Below are 19,527 nucleotides of genomic sequence, written 5' to 3'. Positions count from 1 at the left end.
GGATTAGAGAAACCTTCTTTGCTGGTATTTGGTTTCTTCAATGCTAACTGGCCGCAGCTGTTTTAGATATCCAAGTTAATATTGTGGTTGACAGTTTACTGCTACCTCAGACCATGATACAGATTCCATAATACAGAACTTCTGAGATCTCATTGTCCCAACCGCTCACAACTTCTGTGAAGGGTTTTTTTTGGTTTATTTTCCTGTAATGCAATAACTCAGATTGGGAGGAGAGGAAAAGCTGATGCTGGCTCTGAGAATGGATTTCCTGCTCCCATCAAGGGACAGCAGGGCTTTTCTTTCTTTTCTTTCTTTTCTTTCTTTTCTTTCTTTTCTTTCTTTTCTTTCTTTTCTTTCTTTTCTTTCTTTTCTTTCTTTTCTTTCTTTTCTTTCTTTTCTTTCTTTTCTTTCTTTTCTTTCTTTTCTTTCTTTTCTTTCTTTTCTTTCTTTTCTTTCTTTTCTTTCTTTTCTTTCTTTTCTTTCTTTTCTTTCTTTTCTTTCTTTTCTTTCTTTTCTTTCTTTTCTTTCTTTTCTTTCTTTTTTTTTTTTTTTTTAAGTACTTCTGTGTAGTGCTTCTCCCAAAGCACTATTTCTAATAACTAAAATGCTTTCATTCCTAGGTAGGTGACACACAAATTAAGATGTGTGCAATCTGGCTTTGTTCTTTGAAGTGCATATAAGGCTTGTGGCAAGTACTGGGATCTCACTTCAGAGACTGAAATCTTCGTCTACAGCGCAGATTCAGGTTATGGCAAATGCATGAGAAGCCTTACCTTCACCTTTTACAAATGCTGGTTCCCATATAAATACATGGAAAACTAATAAACACAGAGAAATCCAAATATGCTTGTCTCAATTTTAGTTTCATCTGCTTGGTGTAGTAAAATATTCTTAAATCCACATGGCACTAGCTATCATTACATGAAAAAGCCAGTTTGCTTCAGGCTACTGGCTGGATTTCTTCAGTTGCGGTTTTGTGTTTGGTTGGGTTTTTGAAGTACCTTGTCCTTTTACTTCTAACATCATGGTCTAATGAGCGTATCACTCCACAGCAACTTTAAAATGCCACGGATGACTCAAAATTAAATACTTTAGGATATCAAGAAAGCATCTGTACAGCTTAAGGCAGGAGAGTATGAGATAGTTATGAAGAAATCCAGAGGGTACAATAAAGCAAAATGCATGTGCAACCACTGGATCTACAAAACCCCAAATCTGCATAATTTGGAGATCTAATCAGGAAACTGGTTTGCATGCGTAGTTTCTTGTTCACCCATATAAATAGTGAAGATTATGCCCATAAAAAAAATAGTTTATTAAATAATGTAAAACACCAAAGCTTGCTAAAGTAGATAATGAACTGTGGGAATATTTCACATTATTATCTGTTGTAGTACAGCTTACGTATTTGTCAGTGCTTTAAAAAAGGAGCCAAGTGATCAGCGTAATCATCAAGGACCACTCTGCTCTCTCCTCTAATGAGATCAGTTGGTGGTTTCACACCGTACGCGTTAAGAATTTTAATGGAGCAATGGCTATACTTTAGTAATAATAACTACCAACTTTATTTCTTTATTTAGGAGCTGACAGATTAAGAGTAGTGGAAAAAGCACAATGCCCTCCTTGCAAGAGGCACCTAGCAAGAGAGGAAATGTCTCTTGCTAGCTTTGTTCTCTGTAGGACAACAGCAGAGCACTTGACATTCCTTTCTGCCTCTGTGCAGCAAAATGCTCCTTAAATAGACCAGTGTGGCACCTGGATGGTGCTGTCAGTGTCGAGTACAGCTTGGCCCCAAACAGATTTATTTCTCATGAGTTCAGTGAGTGTTCTTGTTTGTGAACGTGAAGTAAAGTATAAAGCAAATTATGAGAAATTAAATATGACCTAAGCCCTTCTACTGAGTCAGCCAGGAAGAAATTATTTCGGCATCTCTGACAAAGGGTTCCTGTTGATTTTTTGCCCTGGCCCAGCTGTACTCCCGTGTGACAGACGGTGTGTGCTTAGTGTGAGTGCCTTCCCCTCACTGAGACATTGGGCTAATCACTGCAGATCTTTTGGTTACCTGTTTCTCAGACACGAAGCAAGTTAGCCTCTGTGTATACGGGACTGACAGGCAGCTACGTCCTGTGTCTATTTTAGACAATCAAGCTGCAGAAGAGAAGTGTTGCTCATACTGAAGTGGGGGAGGAAAGGAGCTATCAGGCAATCTCCCCTCCCACTCCCAATTCAGCAGACCGGTGGGACTTTAAAAAAAAATCCAGATAATTATTTTATTCTGCTTCTGGTTTGGATTGGGCGATGGCTTGTGAAAATTTATGGCTTCAGCTCTACAAGAGCTGAAGTAGGGAGTTAATTGGCAGCTGTTTACCTACCAAGAGAAACAGACTCATTGTTCTTGCTAGCAGATTAAATTTGTTCAGCGATATCCAAAAAAGAGGAATTCGCGTCTATTTGCTGGTTCCTGGCAGGATTTCTCTCTTGCATAAGCTTATCTCTGAGGAATAGTGGATCTGGATTTTTGTTTGCGAGGAAGCTGATATTTTTCTACCATGTTTTGTAAGTCTCGCTATTGTAAAACATCTTTTTATCAGTGTGGCAAACATCAACTGCTGCTTCTCTAGAAGGCTTTGATAAGTTTAAGATACCGTATTTTCCGTGCAGCTGAGGAAACTTGCTTCTCACGTGACTTAAGTGAGTATTATCTCAGCTGAAGATGCTGAATCTTAACAGTAAGAGAAATAGTTTTCCTTTTATCCCAAGGTTGTCTTAGATTGCTGTAGACATCAGCATTCTCAGTAACTCTTCAGCTTTCAGAGATGCTCTGCTGAGGCTGATGGAGGTCTCCGACTTCTACAGTCCCACCAACAGTCAGGGTTCCTTCTGTGGTGTTTCCTGTTACCAGTCAGTATGAAAACCAGAAATGCCTGCACCTTGCTCTGAGGGATTCTCTAGTCTGAGTTTTGATGTGTATAAGAGAGGGAATAAAGGTTAACATGGCCTTTTTGGCCCTTTAAACTGATGCCAGAGAGCTCTGCTCTCTTTCAGATGATGTAAAGACAGTTTATATATATTTTTTGTGTATGTGTATAAACATATATATCTTTTTTTTTTTAGGATCTATAGAAAGAGGTATTTGGAAAGAAAATGAAGAGTACTGCTAGGCCTTGGAGTGCAGTGCCAAAGCAAGGGAGTCATGGGGTTGACAGAGGAAGATTGCTTTCCACTACCTCAACGGGAATGAAGACATCCAAGTCCTCAACTTCACTTGCCTTTGAATCTCGGCTCAGCAAGGTACTAATCAGCAGGGCCTGTGCGAGCATTATAGCCTTGTTCAGGGTTAAAGCTTTGGTTTAGTCCTGGAATGTTACTACACTCTGAGCCTTGGAGTGGGCTCAACTACTGTATTAAGGATAGGAAGATTATAATTGTGATATATGTTAGACTAGTGCACGCTTCTGAAAATACTTTGCATGTGATAAAGGAGACGCTGTGTCTGTCCAAGGTCTGAATGGGTTCTCTTCCGCTGTCTGTGTGTGAGGGAGTTGCCTTAACTTTGAAAATGGAGAAAAATAATGGCCAATTCTCAGTTCAACTAATTGTTACACATGTAAAGAAGTTAAAAGAGATGTATTAATGAATTTCCAGAGTTCATAAAAATCTGTGCCTCTCTTCCTTCAAGGCAAAATATACGAACGAAAGATATTACTTGCAATGGAACAATGAATTCTGTCTTTCTGTACAGATGTATTGCAAAAATAACAGAAACTTCTGTCTAAGGTAATGTTTTTAAGAAAATGGAGTAATACACCTGAAATGCTACTGCATCTGCACCCATGCAGCCAGCAAACAAAACAGCCTTGCCATCCAAATACAGGCCAGTGAATGAAAACAGATCATGGGCTTCCTGGTTATAACTGTTTCTAACAGTGAAGCTTAGTAAAGAATGCATAGCATGGTACAGCATTTTAATCAAGAGGAGATCTAATCTTCATTAATTGTCACAGCTTCTCGAGAGAAGTATTAATTAACTCGCTTTGTAAACCCCTAGATGCTCTGAGCATCTTATCGATAGGATATTTCAGTCCAGTGCTTCAGGCAGGTTATGTTCATTGTTGGAGTATCTGCTGTACAGCTGAGGCAAGCAGCTCTGAAGGAATGCTACCAAAGGGACTCATCAGGAAATTGGACGCGACTGATTTGTATTTGGTGTTAGATGAAATTTCTTCCTAATTTCTTTCAGTTCCAACCTCCCTGCCATGGGCAGGGACGCCTCCCACTGGCTCAGGGTGCTCAAAGCCCCATCCAGCCTGGTCTTGAACACCTCCAGGGATGGGGCATCTCTGACTTCTTTGGGGCAAATGTTCCTTTTTCTCCCAGGAGCATTGCATTTTGAACTTTGTGATGGGAATCCTCAAGCTCTTAATCTTCTGGTTGCTCACAACATCTCTGTGTTGCAGCTGAAGAGGGCAAGCAGCGATGACATGCTGACAAAACCAGGGGCAGCAGCAGCGGCTGGAGTCTCAAGGCTGAAGAAAACCATCACCACCGGAGCGATCTCTGAGCTGGCAGAGAGCCGACTGAGGCCCAGCACAGGTAGATACAAAGATGAGATGCGCTGCGAGTGGCCCAGGTGGCCAAGAAGGCCAATGGCATCTTGGCTTGTATCAGAAATGGCGTGGCCAGCAGGTCCAAGGAGGCTATTCTGTCCCTGTACTCTGCACTGGTGAGACTGCTTCTCAAATACTGTGTTCAGTTCTAGGCCCCTCACTACAAGAAGCATGTTGAGGCTCCGGAGCATGTCCGGAGAAGAGCAACAAAGCTGGTGAAGGGCCTGGAGAACAAGTCTTATGAGGAGCAGCTGAGGGAACTGGGGTTGTTTAGCTTTGAGAAGAGGAGGCTGAGGGGAGACCTTATTGCTCTCTACAACTACCTGAAGGGAGATTGTAGAGAGGACAGTGCTGGCCTCTTCTCCCAAGGGACAGGTGATAGGACAAGGGGGAATGGCCTCAGCTGTGCCAGGAGAGGTTCAGACTGGATATCAGGAAAAAAATTTTCACAGAAAGGGTCATCAGGTGCTGGAATAAGCTGCCCAGGGAGGTGGTTGAGTCACCATCCCTGGAGGTATTTAAAAGACATGGTAAACGAGGTGCTCAGGGACATGGTTTAGCGGTAGATAAGAATGGTTGGACTCGATGATCCAAGAGGTCTTTTCCAACCTGGTGATTCTGTGATGCTAGCTTTGCCCAGAACCTGGTTGAGTTTTCATATCGCCCTGGAGCACAACTCTACGTCACCTGCTGTAATGTGCAGCCTATAGGGCGAGACCTATAGTACTGGGGGCTTCCGCCGCACCCCCCGAGCTGGGAATGTGGAGGGAGGAGAAAGGAGAGAAGCCAAGGGTTGGCTGGCCCTGCAGCGCCCCGGGCGGCCACGCGGTGGCGCCAGCAGCCCGCGAGCCCCGTGCTGAGTGGGGGGCGCTGCCGGAGCCCCCGGGGCTGCCCCCTCCAACAGCAGCGAGCGGAGCGCTAACGCTGCCGTTCCCGGGACACAGTGGCCCAGGCTCCAGGACAAAGAGCCCGCCCCAGCAGCCCCAGTGCAGCTCCTGCCCCTCAGCTCCGGGGTTGCTGTGCCCTCTCTCAGCCCCATCAGCTGCTTCCCTCCCGCTTTCAAATCCAAGCCCGTTGCCAAGGGCAGCGACAGCATCATCTGCATACCAGGGGTTCCTGTGCGAACTCCCTGCTTCCCCCAGGAGCTCAGCAAACACTTGCTTTTGTCTGCTCCTTGGTGGCATTTCCAAGGGAATGCGAGATCTTCGAAAATTTGACCACCACCTCCTTTGTCTCAGCCTCTGCAGGGCTCGGCTGTGTAACAGAACAATGGTACTGACAAGAAAAAGGTTTCACAAATCCCCTCTATACTTCCCCCCACCCTCAAAAGAAAACGATGCCTCTTGTAACAGCGTCAGTGCTTTGTAGTAATCCACAGACACGTCCTGTTCTGCAGTTTATTGGCGTGTAAATCCTCCAATTTAATAGTGACTGGTCGTATCCAAAGACATTTGAGATTCACCAGCCAATAAAGAGGCACAATGCTGGCAAAAGATGCTTGGGAGGAGTAACGCAGTGAGAAGAAAACCTGTACAGATGATGTAGCATAGGATCCTGGGAATGCAGCCAGGGAAAAAGCACTGCAGGGAGTCCAGAATGGAATACATATGTCAGATACAAAGCACTGGAATAGAGAGCCCCCTTCTGCATGCATGTATTATAACTGGGATTGCGGAAGTGTTAGGATTTATGATGATGACTACTTTAAATTCAAAGGCTAAAATGTTTTTCAGAGGTCAAGTTACATTTGGGTATTGTTTTTCCAATTAAAATTACATCAGATCTGACCTTGTATACTGCTTTGCATCAACAGTTGTAGCTGTATCGAGGGGAATATTAGCGCTAGGCAAAGAGTTCGAGTGTGAAGCTTTATGTATTTTATAGACAAACACTAAGATTAGATGTGCTACTCCTTTAAAATTCCTTTTAACCTAGAGGGAACTATCCCAGGTCAGGTCATATAGGGGCCATCTACAGGTATGTATACAAAAAGATGTCTATCTTGCATACCTTAATTTTCACAGTGGTTCCATAGTCCAAAAGAGTGCTTGGAAATCTGGGTATATTCTGAGAATATGTCACTGTCATGGTCACTGACAGATATCAGTAAGCAAGGTTACAAACCTGAATGTTACTTTCAGATGTTCACACTATGAAAAAACACCAACAGGCAGATTAAAATACAGTGTGTTGTTGCTAAGAGGAAAATTAAGAATTGGATATCATAGAGGGCACAACATGTTCCCGGGAACATTAAGTAGAAAAAGAGAGAACGTTGTTTCAGCTGCTATATTTTATTGAAATGGCATCCCAAATAGTGTCTGATTGTGATCAAAACTACACTGCAACACTAACTGCCTCTGGAATTAATCCAAGTAAGACCATTCCTGTAGCTGGGAAATGCAGATGTTTGTGTACATAATCAACTGTGTAAATCTTGAAAATTTTTTCTGAAACCACTTTCTTTGGCTTTGATTGCCTTGATTCTGCATTTTCCTTTCATGTCTTAACTGCAGATGACATGTCTCCCCCCCTGCCTTGTTTGTGCTTTTTAGATTGGGCTTTCTTTGTTATTCGAGTGAGTGATTTGATTATTTTACTGAAATTACATTATATTAGTTCCAGCTACACTCTGGTGGCACTCAGTATTACGGTGTTGTGCAAGAGAAATGAAAAGAAACAAGGTATGGAAATAATAATTTAAAAAGCTTAGATATCTCTTCTTTGCATGTGACTATCCAACATTTGTGTGTTGACCTTGAGCACTAGCATGTGTTCCAAACGCTGCAGGTAATAAATAATTGACATCCAGATTGCTTGTTTAAATAGACTTGTTTGTCTGCTGCCCTTGGTGGAGTTTAGGTTATTCATTCTAGCCTATTCCTGACACAAGCGCCCTTCTCTGCAGTGTTGGAAGCTAACGCAGTAAATCATAAGTGACCTAAAGGGAGATGAGGCCAATCTCATGGCTCCATTTTTGGCAAGTGAAGTTGAGCAAATGGAAATGGAGACGGATTCTGGCTGGAAGTTCTGTTCTGTGATGTTTGGCTTTGTAACTGCTTGGCAGTCTTGAAGTCCCAAGTAATGAGAAATGAGACACGGGGAGAAATAAATGTCTTGAACGCAGCTTCCTTATCCACAATCTTGCCGTGTACCGTCCTGAAGTGGCGATTTGGTTTTATGTTAAAACTGAGCTTACAGAGCTCTTGCATTGCTTTTAATGTTTTGGGAGTAAAGAGACGCTTTAACTAAATGAGGCTGACTGGTCACTGCCAGTGTTGGTGTTAGTGCTGGGAAAGTACAAGTGTAACTGGTGAAACCTGAACAATCTCAACCCTGGATGTTTTTGAGGAGGGACCGGTTTGTGGTTTTATTGCACATATTGCTCATTAGATTTGCTTCCTTCCCACCAAAATGCAAAAAGCGGCAGACTGCAGATTTCAGAGCTTCCTGCACATTTATAGAGCTGTCACGTCAAGATTCCTATTTGAAAGTAATATATGGAATCTATCAAATATATTGTATTTCTACTTTCTGTTGACTTCTCTGCTTGGCAGTTGTTTGCCACTTCCCGATGGGGAGTAAGCATTTAGGTTAATGTGAAGCTAATCCAGACCGGAAGCCTCTTCTGTTATATATGGTCAGAAAATTCAAGGAAAGTATTTTTCTTAATACATTTTTTCTTTAAAAAAAAAACCTTGAAAAAAATCTAATCCTTCATAAGATGCTAATGCCCCCCAATTAGAACTAGAAAAAGGAAAGTGATTTCTTTTGAAGGACAGCTGTCTGACCTTGGGGCCCTCTTGCTCTCCCATACCTCAGTTTTTGACAGGGCCTGCTTTCTGTGATCTGTCACATCAAAAGACTGCCATAGGTTTGTAGAAAGGTTGCTGCACTTTGCATTCAGTCTCGTTACTGTCTCGTCTTTCTTGTGAAAGATAGAGGCAAGTGTGAGAGACACTAATGAGACCGGTACATTCTGTTCCACAAGGCTTCACTGGAAACCAAACGACTGATCATCTGGGGTTTCCCAGGAACAATAAATATGCTTTAAAACTTGATCTGGAAAGCTGGTTGCGTTCTGCTGCCCTTTCCAGGTATGAGGCATAGCTCTTGCATAATTATTCTTCCTTATAAAGAAAAAAGAGATCCTAGCTCTAGAACTGATAATAGAAAGAAAGGAGGACTCAAAAACTATTGCTCTGTTAAGATGCCATTCAAATAGGCAAAGTTTACTGCAGGAATATAACGTGCAAAACAATGTGGAAATATATGTGTACATTTACATCCATAGCTCTACACATAGCTGGAGGTGCACATTTGATATCTACACACACTTATAAATATCTGCATGATCGATTGTAACATTGGTGCAAATATGAATCTGTACCTTAACTTCTGTGACATTACTTAGCAAAATACTCCCTCTGTCTGTGATTTCCCCAGGTCTCAAGTGACCAGGCTAAGTTTCAGCACCATTTTAGAAGATTTCACCCACCAACTTCTAAAGTGAAGGCTCAAGAACTGAGGTAGATCGAATCTGGCATTCCAGATTCAGTTTATGGCAGCTACTTGTCAAGTTTCTCTTATTTCTCCTTACAGTGATTTTAATTCTTGTGGTAGTCTGCATACCCCAATGTGAATGTTCCCTTCCGATGCCTTTGCTGCAAAGTTATGATGTTTGTGGCCAGGTTAAATTTTCTTCTAATCTTTGCTCTTTCTGTAACCCATGGACAGTTCTACAGCTTAGAATGGCTTGGAGCAGGCACTGCTTCACACAACTTTTTCAGGATTCTTTTTCCCCTTTGATGAACGTGTTCCTCTGGTAGGATATTTTAATTGGGAAAAAGCACTTATTCCAGGAGGGCAGAAGTAGTTCTTTAATGAAAAAATAGCAGTGGTCTTGTCATTAAACTCTGATATCTGTTGGCTTGAGATCTCAGTCCCACAATTCATTGAAGCAGAGAGATCCGTTGATGGGTGCTCTCTTCTTGTTCTGAAGGTGGCATATGAAGATTGTCTGACGTAATTATGCTTTTGCTCTGCTGTTGGCTGTACTATGTGAACCTTCTTCTGTAACGGGATGGAGTGAGAGCGATGCATTCGGTGACTGTCTGTTGGGATTTCCGTAACCTGTTAAGGATAACAGTTTCTTTGAGAGGCATTCACAGGCTGTCTGCAGTCATCTTGCATTATTAAACAAGTAAGAATGAACTTCTGCTGACAACACTGTCTGCAGTATGTGCCTTTTCCAGTTGTGTTGCTGTCCTAGTCTACTGCACAATTTATGTTTGTTGCGCTGAGTCTCTATTAACACATTCTAAGAACTTCTGGTTCAAACAATCTGTGAAATAGAAAACCTTTTCTATCTCGTATGTTCTGCTGAGAATGACTCTGTCGGCCCATGTTTACCACTCTGGGACCTGAACCAGTTAAGAGGATTCAATGTGTGATAGGGATACTAAAATGCTAAATCTTAAAAGCTGTAATGAACGACTCCTTAATTTGTTGACAGTTAATTGGCTCAAGCAACATGTATGAGGAAGGTCCATTACAGCTGTAAGCAAACTGTGTTGATCACAAAAGCCTTGCTAGGGATCCCCAAACAGAAAGGGGAGCTTGGATGGTCCAGAAAATAGAACAAATCTACGATCTCAGTTTGTTTTCACTTCTTTTCAGGCTTCTTTAGTGAAGCTGTTCAGCAAAGTCAACACAACCTTGCGTTGACTACCTGCCCTAGGTTAATTATCAGCTTTCCTTCAGCTGGGTTGAAGAGAAATGATCCTTAACACAAATTCTCTAGGCCTAAATGTATCGCGGCCAAAATCCCTTGGTGGAGTGCCAGTGTGTTTGCACGTAATGGGAGGAAGCAAAAGAAAGGAACGCAAAGCTGACCTGGTCTAACAAGTATGCGTAACAGGAGAGGGCTTGGCATTCCTTGTATGATTTTTTTTTTCCTCCCCCACTGTGTTTTTCAGCAGCTTTTGGCTTACATTAGATTTTAATACTGTAAAGAGGCAGGGACTGACAGCTACATTTCAGAATGGTTCCTGGAAAGCTGCAGTTCTGTGCCATGAGCCTAACTATGACCTCATTAATTATCCTCTCAACAAAAATTTTGGGTTTAGCATGGTTAAAAAGCCCATTTTCTCTTACTTCTGGGTTTCAATGTAGATGTTACATTCCTAATCCTTTAGGGTCCACTGCTCTGCATGAAATACGCATCTCTCTAGATTTCTTTTCCCCTCTACTTGTCTACTTAGTGCTTATAAAATCTTTAGTATTAATGGAAGAGGTAGAGCATGATAGTGTGATAGTGTGAACACCGTGTCTGCCTTGAGGGCCCATTCAGTATAGTTCAGTCTATGCCAGAAGGTCCAGCCTGTGGAGGTCCTGCTTAGCATCAGTAACTTCTTCAGACCTTTGCCTTCTGAAGAGATTGACAGTTATCTGGCCACTGGAAATCTGAGAGAATTCTGTGGCATCTTCATGCTTTTTCTTTTGAGCATGGATTATAATTAGAATAATTTCTGAATGTTCAAATTCATGTGCTGTGTTGTAAGAGTAGGATCCGAGGAAAGTCTATGCCTGGCAAATAAGTCCTGTCATTTGACAAGTGTGTTGAAAGAATTACGTTTGTCACCCCTTGAGTAATTCATTCCCCTTCTCGGTACACAGAAAAAGGGCTCCGTGGTAAGTGTGCTCTGGGTGTTGCAAATCGGGGCAAAACGAATTTTCTCTTTGCTTTGGAGGCATTCAGCTGCTCTTGTCTTCACTGAGGGTCCTCCTGCCCTTCTTCACCCCCTGCTGCATCTCAGTGTGTTGACTCATAGAACGCTTTGGGTTGGAAGGGACCTTAAAGCCCATCCAGTTCCACCCCGTGCCATGGGCAGGGACACCTCCCGCTGCATCAGGTTGCTCAAAGCCCCATCCAACCTGGCCTTGAACATCTCCAGGGTGTGAGCATCCACAACTTCCCTGGGCAACCTGTGCTAGCGTCTCTCCCCCCTTACCGTGAAGAATTTCTTCCTAATTTCTAGTCTAAGTCACCCCCCTCAATTTAAAGCCATTCTCTCGTTCTCTCCCTGCATTCCCTGATCAAGAACCCCTCCCCAGCTTTCCTGGAGCCCCTTTGAGCACTGGAAGCTGCTCTAAGGTCTCCTTGGAGCCTTCTCTTCTCCAGGCTGTTGGTTTGGAAGTTCCCAGCGTGTGGCTGGCGGCAGCCCCGTGTCCCTGCCCCGCTCCGCTGCCGCAGCGCGGTTCCTGCCCGCGGCGGGGCTGGGTCCCGCGGTTCCTGCCCGCGGCGGGGCTGGGTCCCGGCTGCGGGGCGAGTGCAGAGCCAGCTCGTAGCCGGCTGCAGTTCTCTCCGGCCGCCCCTGGGCGGCTCACCCCGCCCGGCCAGCCCCGCGTGCTTTAGCTCCGAGCTCTTTCTCTGCCTCCCTTTCTCCCCTCTCCTTTTATTCCAGCGGCCAGGCAGCTCATTACCCGCTCAGGCCCGGCCTTCGGTGCATAATATTGTAATGAGGTGGGAGGGAGGGAGAGCCCCGGCTGCAGCTGCAGCGTGAGCTGCGGGCTCCGCTCCGGGGCCGGGAACGAGGAAGATGCCGCTGGGAGCTGCCGGCAGCATGAGCTGAGCTCCCCGAGGGGCCGGGGCAGAGCCGCGGGGGCGACTGAGGATGGGCAACCAGCCGGGGCGAGCCGAGGAGCACGACCAAGGTGTGTAGGGACCGGGCGGGATGCTGGGGTTTTATTCGCGGGATGGGAGGTGGGGGTTCACCGCAGCATCTCTGTTAAAAAAAAGAGGCTGCGGTCCCGGCTGCGAGGAATCCCCGCGGCTCCCCGGGGTCTGTGACTGCCTGGAAGCAATCCTTCGGGTGAGCAGCATGCGTGCGAGGGAGCGACATCAACGCCTGGAGGGTTATTGTACGGAGTCTGCATGATGCAGCGAAAAAAGTTCCAAAGCTCATCCTCGGTGCTGTAAAGGATTTTGTGGGGAGGCACAGCTCGGCTGTGGTGTTCGCCCTCATCGTTGTTCGTGGCCGAAGGCCTGAAAAATTCCAGGCCTTCGAATTTAAAATGATGCCTTTGTGGCCGCTTTTTCCCACCATTGTCCTCTCGGCAGTGCAGTGCTCTGCATGTTAATCAGGAGCAGATTTCATCCAAGCCAGGCGCTGCTATCAGGTAGCTCTGATTCCCTGTGTGCCAGGCGGCTGGGAAGGCTGGGAATTCCTCCCTCATGCCCTAGTGCTGCTTTGGTTGCCTTTTCATCTGTTTTGCTTGTTTCTCAGATGCTGAATGAGGGGAAAAAAAAAACCAACCCAACCCAGCAGCCCCACTGATTTCTGCTGTTTATTTCTTTAGTTTCTCTTCCAGCTTAGCCACCCTCCCATGTACAGAAAGTGGAGTCTGGTTGTATTTCCTGGCACTCTGTTTCTTACTGTTGCCATGGGAATTTCATTCACAAAATTCCATTAAAGCTGTTATTGCTTGATCAGGGTTGGTTTTTTTTTCTTTACAACTTTGGATAGATGCGTAGCTGCTGTTTTAAAAGCAAATACGTGGGTATCTGATCCGCAATTGTGAAGAAGAGCGAGAGGCGGGCAGCGCTGCATCACTGCCCCAGGATCTCTGACAATAGATGTGCCAGGGAGTGCTGGGCCAGCAGTTAGGTGAGTGGAGAACTCTCTAGCACTGTGTTGATCAGCAGGCTAATGAAGAACGTATCCAGTCACCAGAAGAAATGCTGCCCTAAGGGAAAATTAAACTTTAGGCTGGAAAGTGTTGCTGCCAGCAACAGGAGTCTTGCTGGAACTAAGCATGCTGGGGACCGTTAACACTGATGGGAGAGATGGATAAGGGCATTCGACTGATAACTTCTGATCAGGGATTGAGGAACCTGACCGGGATTTTGCAAGGCTGGAGGTGAGAGCTGAACAGCTTATTGCTATTAACGTGGATGATAAATGGCCGTGCAGACCCCCTGGGGGTGTGTGTGTGTGAAAATCTCTTTCATCTTTTGTTTTCTCTTGTCCTGTGATTTATTGTTTTATTGAAAGGGAAAGGGGTTTGATTCTGTTGCACTGAAACATTTTTAAACTCTTTAAGTGTAGGCTGTACTCAGTTCTGCTTTACTATGTTCTCACTGTAAAGTACGACTGACTGAAGAACAGAGAGCATTTTGTATTGAAGTACATGCTCAAAACTGTGCTTAATCATGAAAAAACGTTCAGGAACATCACTGCTGATGGCATAAATTCTGACAACTTATTCCTTGTTGTGTGTGAGAGCTCTGGCTTTGGAAGTCAGGATGATGTAGAGACATCCGAAGCAGAATTTATTGATTTTTTGAGAACTAGGATGCACAAACTTGTTTTTCACATTAGAAAGAAATACATGTTCATGTCTATGCTGGGCTTTCATTCTGTTTGGATGAACTTAATTCAACTCTTATTCAGGAATACCTACATCTTGAATAACTGGTATTCTGTTTGGTCCTTCTGGAATAACCAAAATAAACCCCAGAAATGGGCCTCTTTATTGATCTAGTTTATGTTTCAGTTTTAACTACAGACAATCAGATCTTGACCTGGACACTAAAGTCTTTAAAAATCTGATCCCATATTACCTAGAGTAAAATACTTATTTTTCATATACTTATGAGAGAGTATGCTGCACTTTAACAGGTTTTTCCTTTTGAGTCTAAATAGGAGTCATAGGCCATGAGGTTACGTAGCTTTTGGCTAGCGAGGCTACAAAGATACATTTTTTATTTCAGATCAGGAAAGCCAAGTTTCTTTGACATTGGTTGACACGGCGATGGTGGAGTTGTGTTTGTCCTCTAAACATCTGTAGGTGATATGATGATTAATATCTTTGGGAAGAGGTGGAAAAAAATGACTCAATACATACCAAAACTTTCTTGAAAGGAGCAGTTGAATTGGAAATGTTAACTTCTCTCGTTGGAAGAAGGTGGCGGGTGGGGTTATCCAAAGGTTAGACTGTGCTTATTTGTAAAACATGCTTACATGGCTTGGATGAGAATATCAAAAGTCAGTGCATGCACTAAACCACTATTGATCTGTTTTCTTATGTCTGTTTTGTCCCGGCCTAGGGGTGGCTTCATGATGTGTTTGAAGAAGGGATTCTTGGTATAGGATATATAGTTTGTAAAGCATACAGAGACTGTGAAGATAAAGGAGTTTGTCCAGCCTGGATAAGGAAAGGACCTTAGAGCAGCTTCCAGTACTGGAAGGAGCTACAGGAAAGCTGGGGAAGGGCTCTTGATCAAGGAGTGCAGGGATGGGATGAGAGGAACAGTTTGAAGCTGAAAGAGGGAAGATTGAGATGAGATATTAGGCAGAAATGTTTTCCTGTGAGGAGCATTTCTGTTTTCCTCCTGTGGTGAGGCCCTGGCCCAGGTTGCCCAGAGCAGTGGTGGCTGCCCCATCCCTGGAGGGGTTCAAGGCCAGGTTGGATGAGGCTTTGAGCAACCTTATCCAGTGGGAGGTGTCCCTGCCCACGGCAGGAGGTGGAACTGGATGGGCTTTAAGGTCTCTTCCAACTCTAAACATTCTATGATAAAGAACATTGTAGAAATATATTATTTCTTGTGATTTCTGTTGTTTATTTTTGGAATGTGTAGTCAGATCTTTCCTGAGTGCTCTCTTGAGTCGCTCTCATCTGCTTCTCCTCCTTTCACCTTTCTTCTAAACATGGGAGCCATTCATTTTCACTCTGTTACATGTCAGCACACCATTTCTGCCAAGCAAGAGCTCCAGAGAACAGATGAGTTTAATGATGGTGTGGGGGGAAGGGAGGGAGGCGAGAGGGGGCCAGCAGAGCTAATGAATCACATAACAGCTTTCATGGAAATACCGACAGCAAGCCATGTCCTCTTCGAGCTCGGGCAGCGAGCCGTAGACCTTTTGTTCCCAGTGGAGCCAGCAAACCACAGTTTGCTCTCCAGTGGATAGTTTAATTCCTTAGTCACCTCTTCCTCCCACGAGTCATTCTCGCATGAGGGTTTTACAAATGCTCTCATTCTTCAGAGTAGTAACACACTGCTGATTAAACTGGGGTTGAAGAAGTTTATTTGCCTCTGGAGGGTAATTTTTACTTTACTTCAGCCTCTCTTCCAAGGCCACTTAGGGCCAGCTCTTTTGATTAGTCTTGTGATGCGACTTGACTCGACTGACACGATTAAATCATTTGAGAGATACCAACAAACAGATGTCAAATGGCAGTCGTCTTTTCTGCTCTGCAGCCAGTGAAATGAGTACAGCCAAGAGACTGTGTCACGGTTTGGACTGGCCTCTTAGAGGAGTTTAATCATGAGCGTGACTAACTTGCTGCCTCTGAAATTATCTGTTTGAGGCAGAATTAAGTGATAATCTGAGGTCCCCCGATCCCAAGGTGAGAGGCCAATGGATGCTGAATTAATGGAAGAGATCAATAAGTTCTCCTATAGGAAGGCAAGGACCTTTACAACAGTTTTCAGCGTTGACTTAGGAAGATATGCTGAGTGGGAGTACTTTGTGGCCCGGACCAAAGCTTTTACAAGAAGAACTTCTAGGGCATGGCAGGCAGCAGGATGTGGTTTATGCATTTTGTTTTGTGTTAGATTGTTTTGCTGATGAAAATTAAAGCCATTCTTGGACGAAGACAGGGAGCTTCTGGGAATCTTACTGAATGAGTGAGTCAGCAAGAGCTTGTCCTATGCTTACAGCTCTGCATACTGTGCTTTTGCCCCAGTGCCGGTGCTGTTTTGGGCTCTGTGAATAGTAGATCTAGCACGACAGTAAATGTAAAAGCTAATTTTCTTGATGATTGTTTTATTAGTTTGATTAATGTGCTGCAATTGGCTTGACAGCGGCAGTGATAAGGGAACAGCCAGTGGGTGGTTGTGACCGTGTGCTGGTTCTGACACAATATTAGATTATTCACATGAGGGAAGAAGATGAGAGGAGAGTAATGCTGGCCTTGGAGAGAAAAAAAAAAAAACCAAAAAAAATACAAAGTGTGATTGCTTTTGTTTGGGGTTATATTTGGCTCCTCAAGAACTTAAATTTATAAAGCTAGCCAAGGAAATTTGGGCAAGTATTTACACCTTGGTCTTCCTAGTGAAACCAGACAGAGCTCTGGAGATATTCATGAGCTTGTTCAGAAGCAGTCCTGTATTTAGTATTTCAGCAAAGTAATTTTTTATGGTTTTTATCATTTCAATTCTTCCTCTATTTTACTAATTTACTCTTTGTAGACTCTCCTAATTTCCACAGGGAGTGTAGCTTTCAGAACAACATGAAATTGTAAAACTGAAGCGAAGTACTTCTCTGATTTCATTGGCACTATATTGCTTGCAGAGGACTTACTTGGGTTTTTCTGTGATTCTCACAGAGAGCTACTAGCAGGCTGACAAATCTTTGATACTTTCCTATGCTACATCTCTAAGCAATGTGAACAAGGTGGTTAAATATTATATAAAACTGAGGATCTCTGACAATAATAGACACTGCTACATTTTCCATGCACCAACTTTTTTCCCCAGAATCCAAAATAGACGTGTCCACAGGTCTCTTTTGAAATGTTTCCTCTATTGTATTTCATGGAGCAGTAATGTTTCTCTATAAGCATCAATAGATATAGAGTGCGTGTTCTGAGGCAGAGTATTCTGTCCTTGTATGATCTGTGCTCACCCGTTAGTTCTTTCAGGCTATAGAATCGCAGACCTGCAGTTTTCTGCCCTTTTAATCAGTCTGTGTAGCACACAACTAACAAGCTGTTTATTTTTATCAACAGCAAAATTTAAATTTAAATTTAAAATTTAAAGCTCTGACGGATTAATTTGATTTTGATAACTGGAAAAATATATCCTTGGGTAAACGTGAAGGTAGCTTGATTTTCCGGGGTATGGTGCTGAACACGCATAGGGGATGTATTGGCTGAAACAAAGACATATATTCTTCCATTTCTTACCAAGATGGAAGAACTGTGTAGTTTTTGAATCTTGATTGGAATTTTTTAGTTGCTTAGGAAAAATATTAAGGATTAAGTAAATACGTCCATGTTCTGTGAGCAGAGTGATGTTCCTTTTATAATCTTGTCCTGATGGATGCTTTGGTTCTGGCTGTTAAAAATCATCTGTGGAAGTAGGACAGTACTGAAGCAAGTAAGAATTTTACCAGTAATTACAGTGAAGTCATATTTATTAACGTATGGAAAGGGGCTCTAGGGATGGACTGCAATTAGTCCTTTGACGTATTGTACTTCTGTTGTCAGGCTTTTCTTTCTTGCCCTACTGAATTATAGTTTATCCTTAACCTTTCTTTTGCATTTCTTTGCCATGGACTGGTGACCAATATTCAGGATAACTTCATGAACACTGATTAGTTATGTTTTGATTGCTTTCATTGATCTACTCAATTTTGAAATGTGGATGATATCTGAAAATATAAAGACTACTTAAAAAAAAAAAGGAAAAACGGTTATTGAGGAAACTCTTCGTCTTTGTTGCCCTTCAACGTAGCTTCTGCCTGGGGCACTGCAGCAGAATTCTTGAATTCAACACAAACCTGTAAGGCCACATGACTTTCTTGCATCATTTTAATGTTGACCTGTTTACATTTTACAGGCAAAAAGGCATTTTGCCTTTTAGCTTAATGGTTTCCTTTAGAAAGGTTTGTGCAAAAGTGTTGTAATATCCGGCTGTTTCAATAGGAGCGTGGAAAGCAAATGTGAACACACCAAGGTAATGCTTTTGAAATGCCATAGAGAGAAAGGTAGAAGCTGAGGATATTTTCTTCCTGATCATCACTGTCTGAACTGTCTCTGACCATTCCAACTGACTGGAGTAATTCCATGCTGTACTAAGTATAGAAAGCTGTTTTAATTAACCTGAACAAAATGAAATGCAAAGGTAGTTCCTTCCCTGCATCTGAAGGATATTATTTTGTGTTTTTCACACCCTAAAGGTCGTTTGCATTTTGACACTGCAACATTTATACTGAAGATGTAGAAATCCTTATAATACCTTATAATTATGCTTCATGTAATCACTTTTCTAGGGATGATTTCTACAGTGGTGTGGATAATGATAGATTTGTTACCAGGAACCTATTTCATTGTCAGACAGAGAAGGACCTTCAAAAGTACATCTGAATATTTATCCTTATAGACAAAACCGCATGTGATTCCTGAAGTAAAGCAGAGGTAATTCCCTACGCTGGTGCAGAACAGAACCAGCTCAGCAGTAAGGTCCATTAGTCACAATTAACAGCTGGTAAGTGGGGATGAGGCGGTGAGTTTCCATGAACACCAGTCATTGCAGGGACTGGTATTCCCGGCTTGGAGAAAGCTCACAGCATCAGCTTGCTGAGAGTGCCATAGCCCTCGTGTTTGTCTATCTGCCGTGTGATAAAATAGTCGCTGAATTGCAGCCTGTAGAGGAAAAGCAACATTTTACCTATTCAAGGGCAGATTGTCAAAATCCTGCTTTCTCAGAAAACAAAAAAGAAAGCATAAAAAAATCGATGTGACCAAATAGAAATGGGTCTGAGTCTTGTTCCCAAGATCCCATGTAATGTCAGCCGTAATGCTGGTGTCCTGATGCTGGCAGGGGACAATGCAGTGGTGTCATACCCACCCCCGTCTGCAGATATCAGTCCTTGAATGGAAAAGAGTGCTCCAGAAAAGTGGTGCAATTTATTAACATCTTCAAAGGATTTTAAACCTTCATGTAATGGAAGGTTCTGTGCAGAAGACAGCCTGTTTTCAGCTGTCTAAAACAATGTACAGAAGTATTTCATGTTATGTTTCCAGGCCTCCTAATGTTCATGGCAGTAACTTTGATTAATGTAAAGCGGAGTATCCATGGACTATGCCTTAGTCCTAGGCTTATAATCTGTCTCGCCGCAAGATAGGAGGA

General features: G+C 43.2%; 1 protein-coding gene across 7 annotated transcripts in view; it reads left to right on the top strand.

Annotated features, from left to right (window-relative positions):
* Positions 1-19,527, top strand: part of SPECC1 (sperm antigen with calponin homology and coiled-coil domains 1) — a 91,911-nt gene that overhangs the window by 19,579 nt on the left and 52,805 nt on the right. For 4 of the 7 annotated variants that reach the window (XM_054084867.1, XM_054084866.1, XM_054084868.1 and 1 more), the window contains 2 exons: positions 3,115-3,291; positions 4,458-4,593. In XM_054084867.1, the coding sequence (XP_053940842.1) occupies positions 3,145-3,291; positions 4,458-4,593 (283 nt within the window). In that variant the 5' untranslated portion in view covers positions 3,115-3,144. Of the gene's footprint in view, positions 1-663; positions 746-2,675; positions 2,692-3,114; positions 3,292-4,457; positions 4,594-12,089; positions 12,324-19,527 lie in introns of those variants that run through there. The other 3 variants (XM_054084869.1, XM_054084870.1, XM_054084871.1) reach the window with 3 other exon arrangements.

This window comes from Cuculus canorus, chromosome 20, assembly GCF_017976375.1.
Source record: "Cuculus canorus isolate bCucCan1 chromosome 20, bCucCan1.pri, whole genome shotgun sequence".
Lineage (NCBI taxonomy): Eukaryota > Metazoa > Chordata > Aves > Cuculiformes > Cuculidae > Cuculus > Cuculus canorus.
The sequence above is the reverse complement of the archived record's forward strand: the minus strand, read 5'-3'. Positions and strand labels throughout refer to the sequence as shown.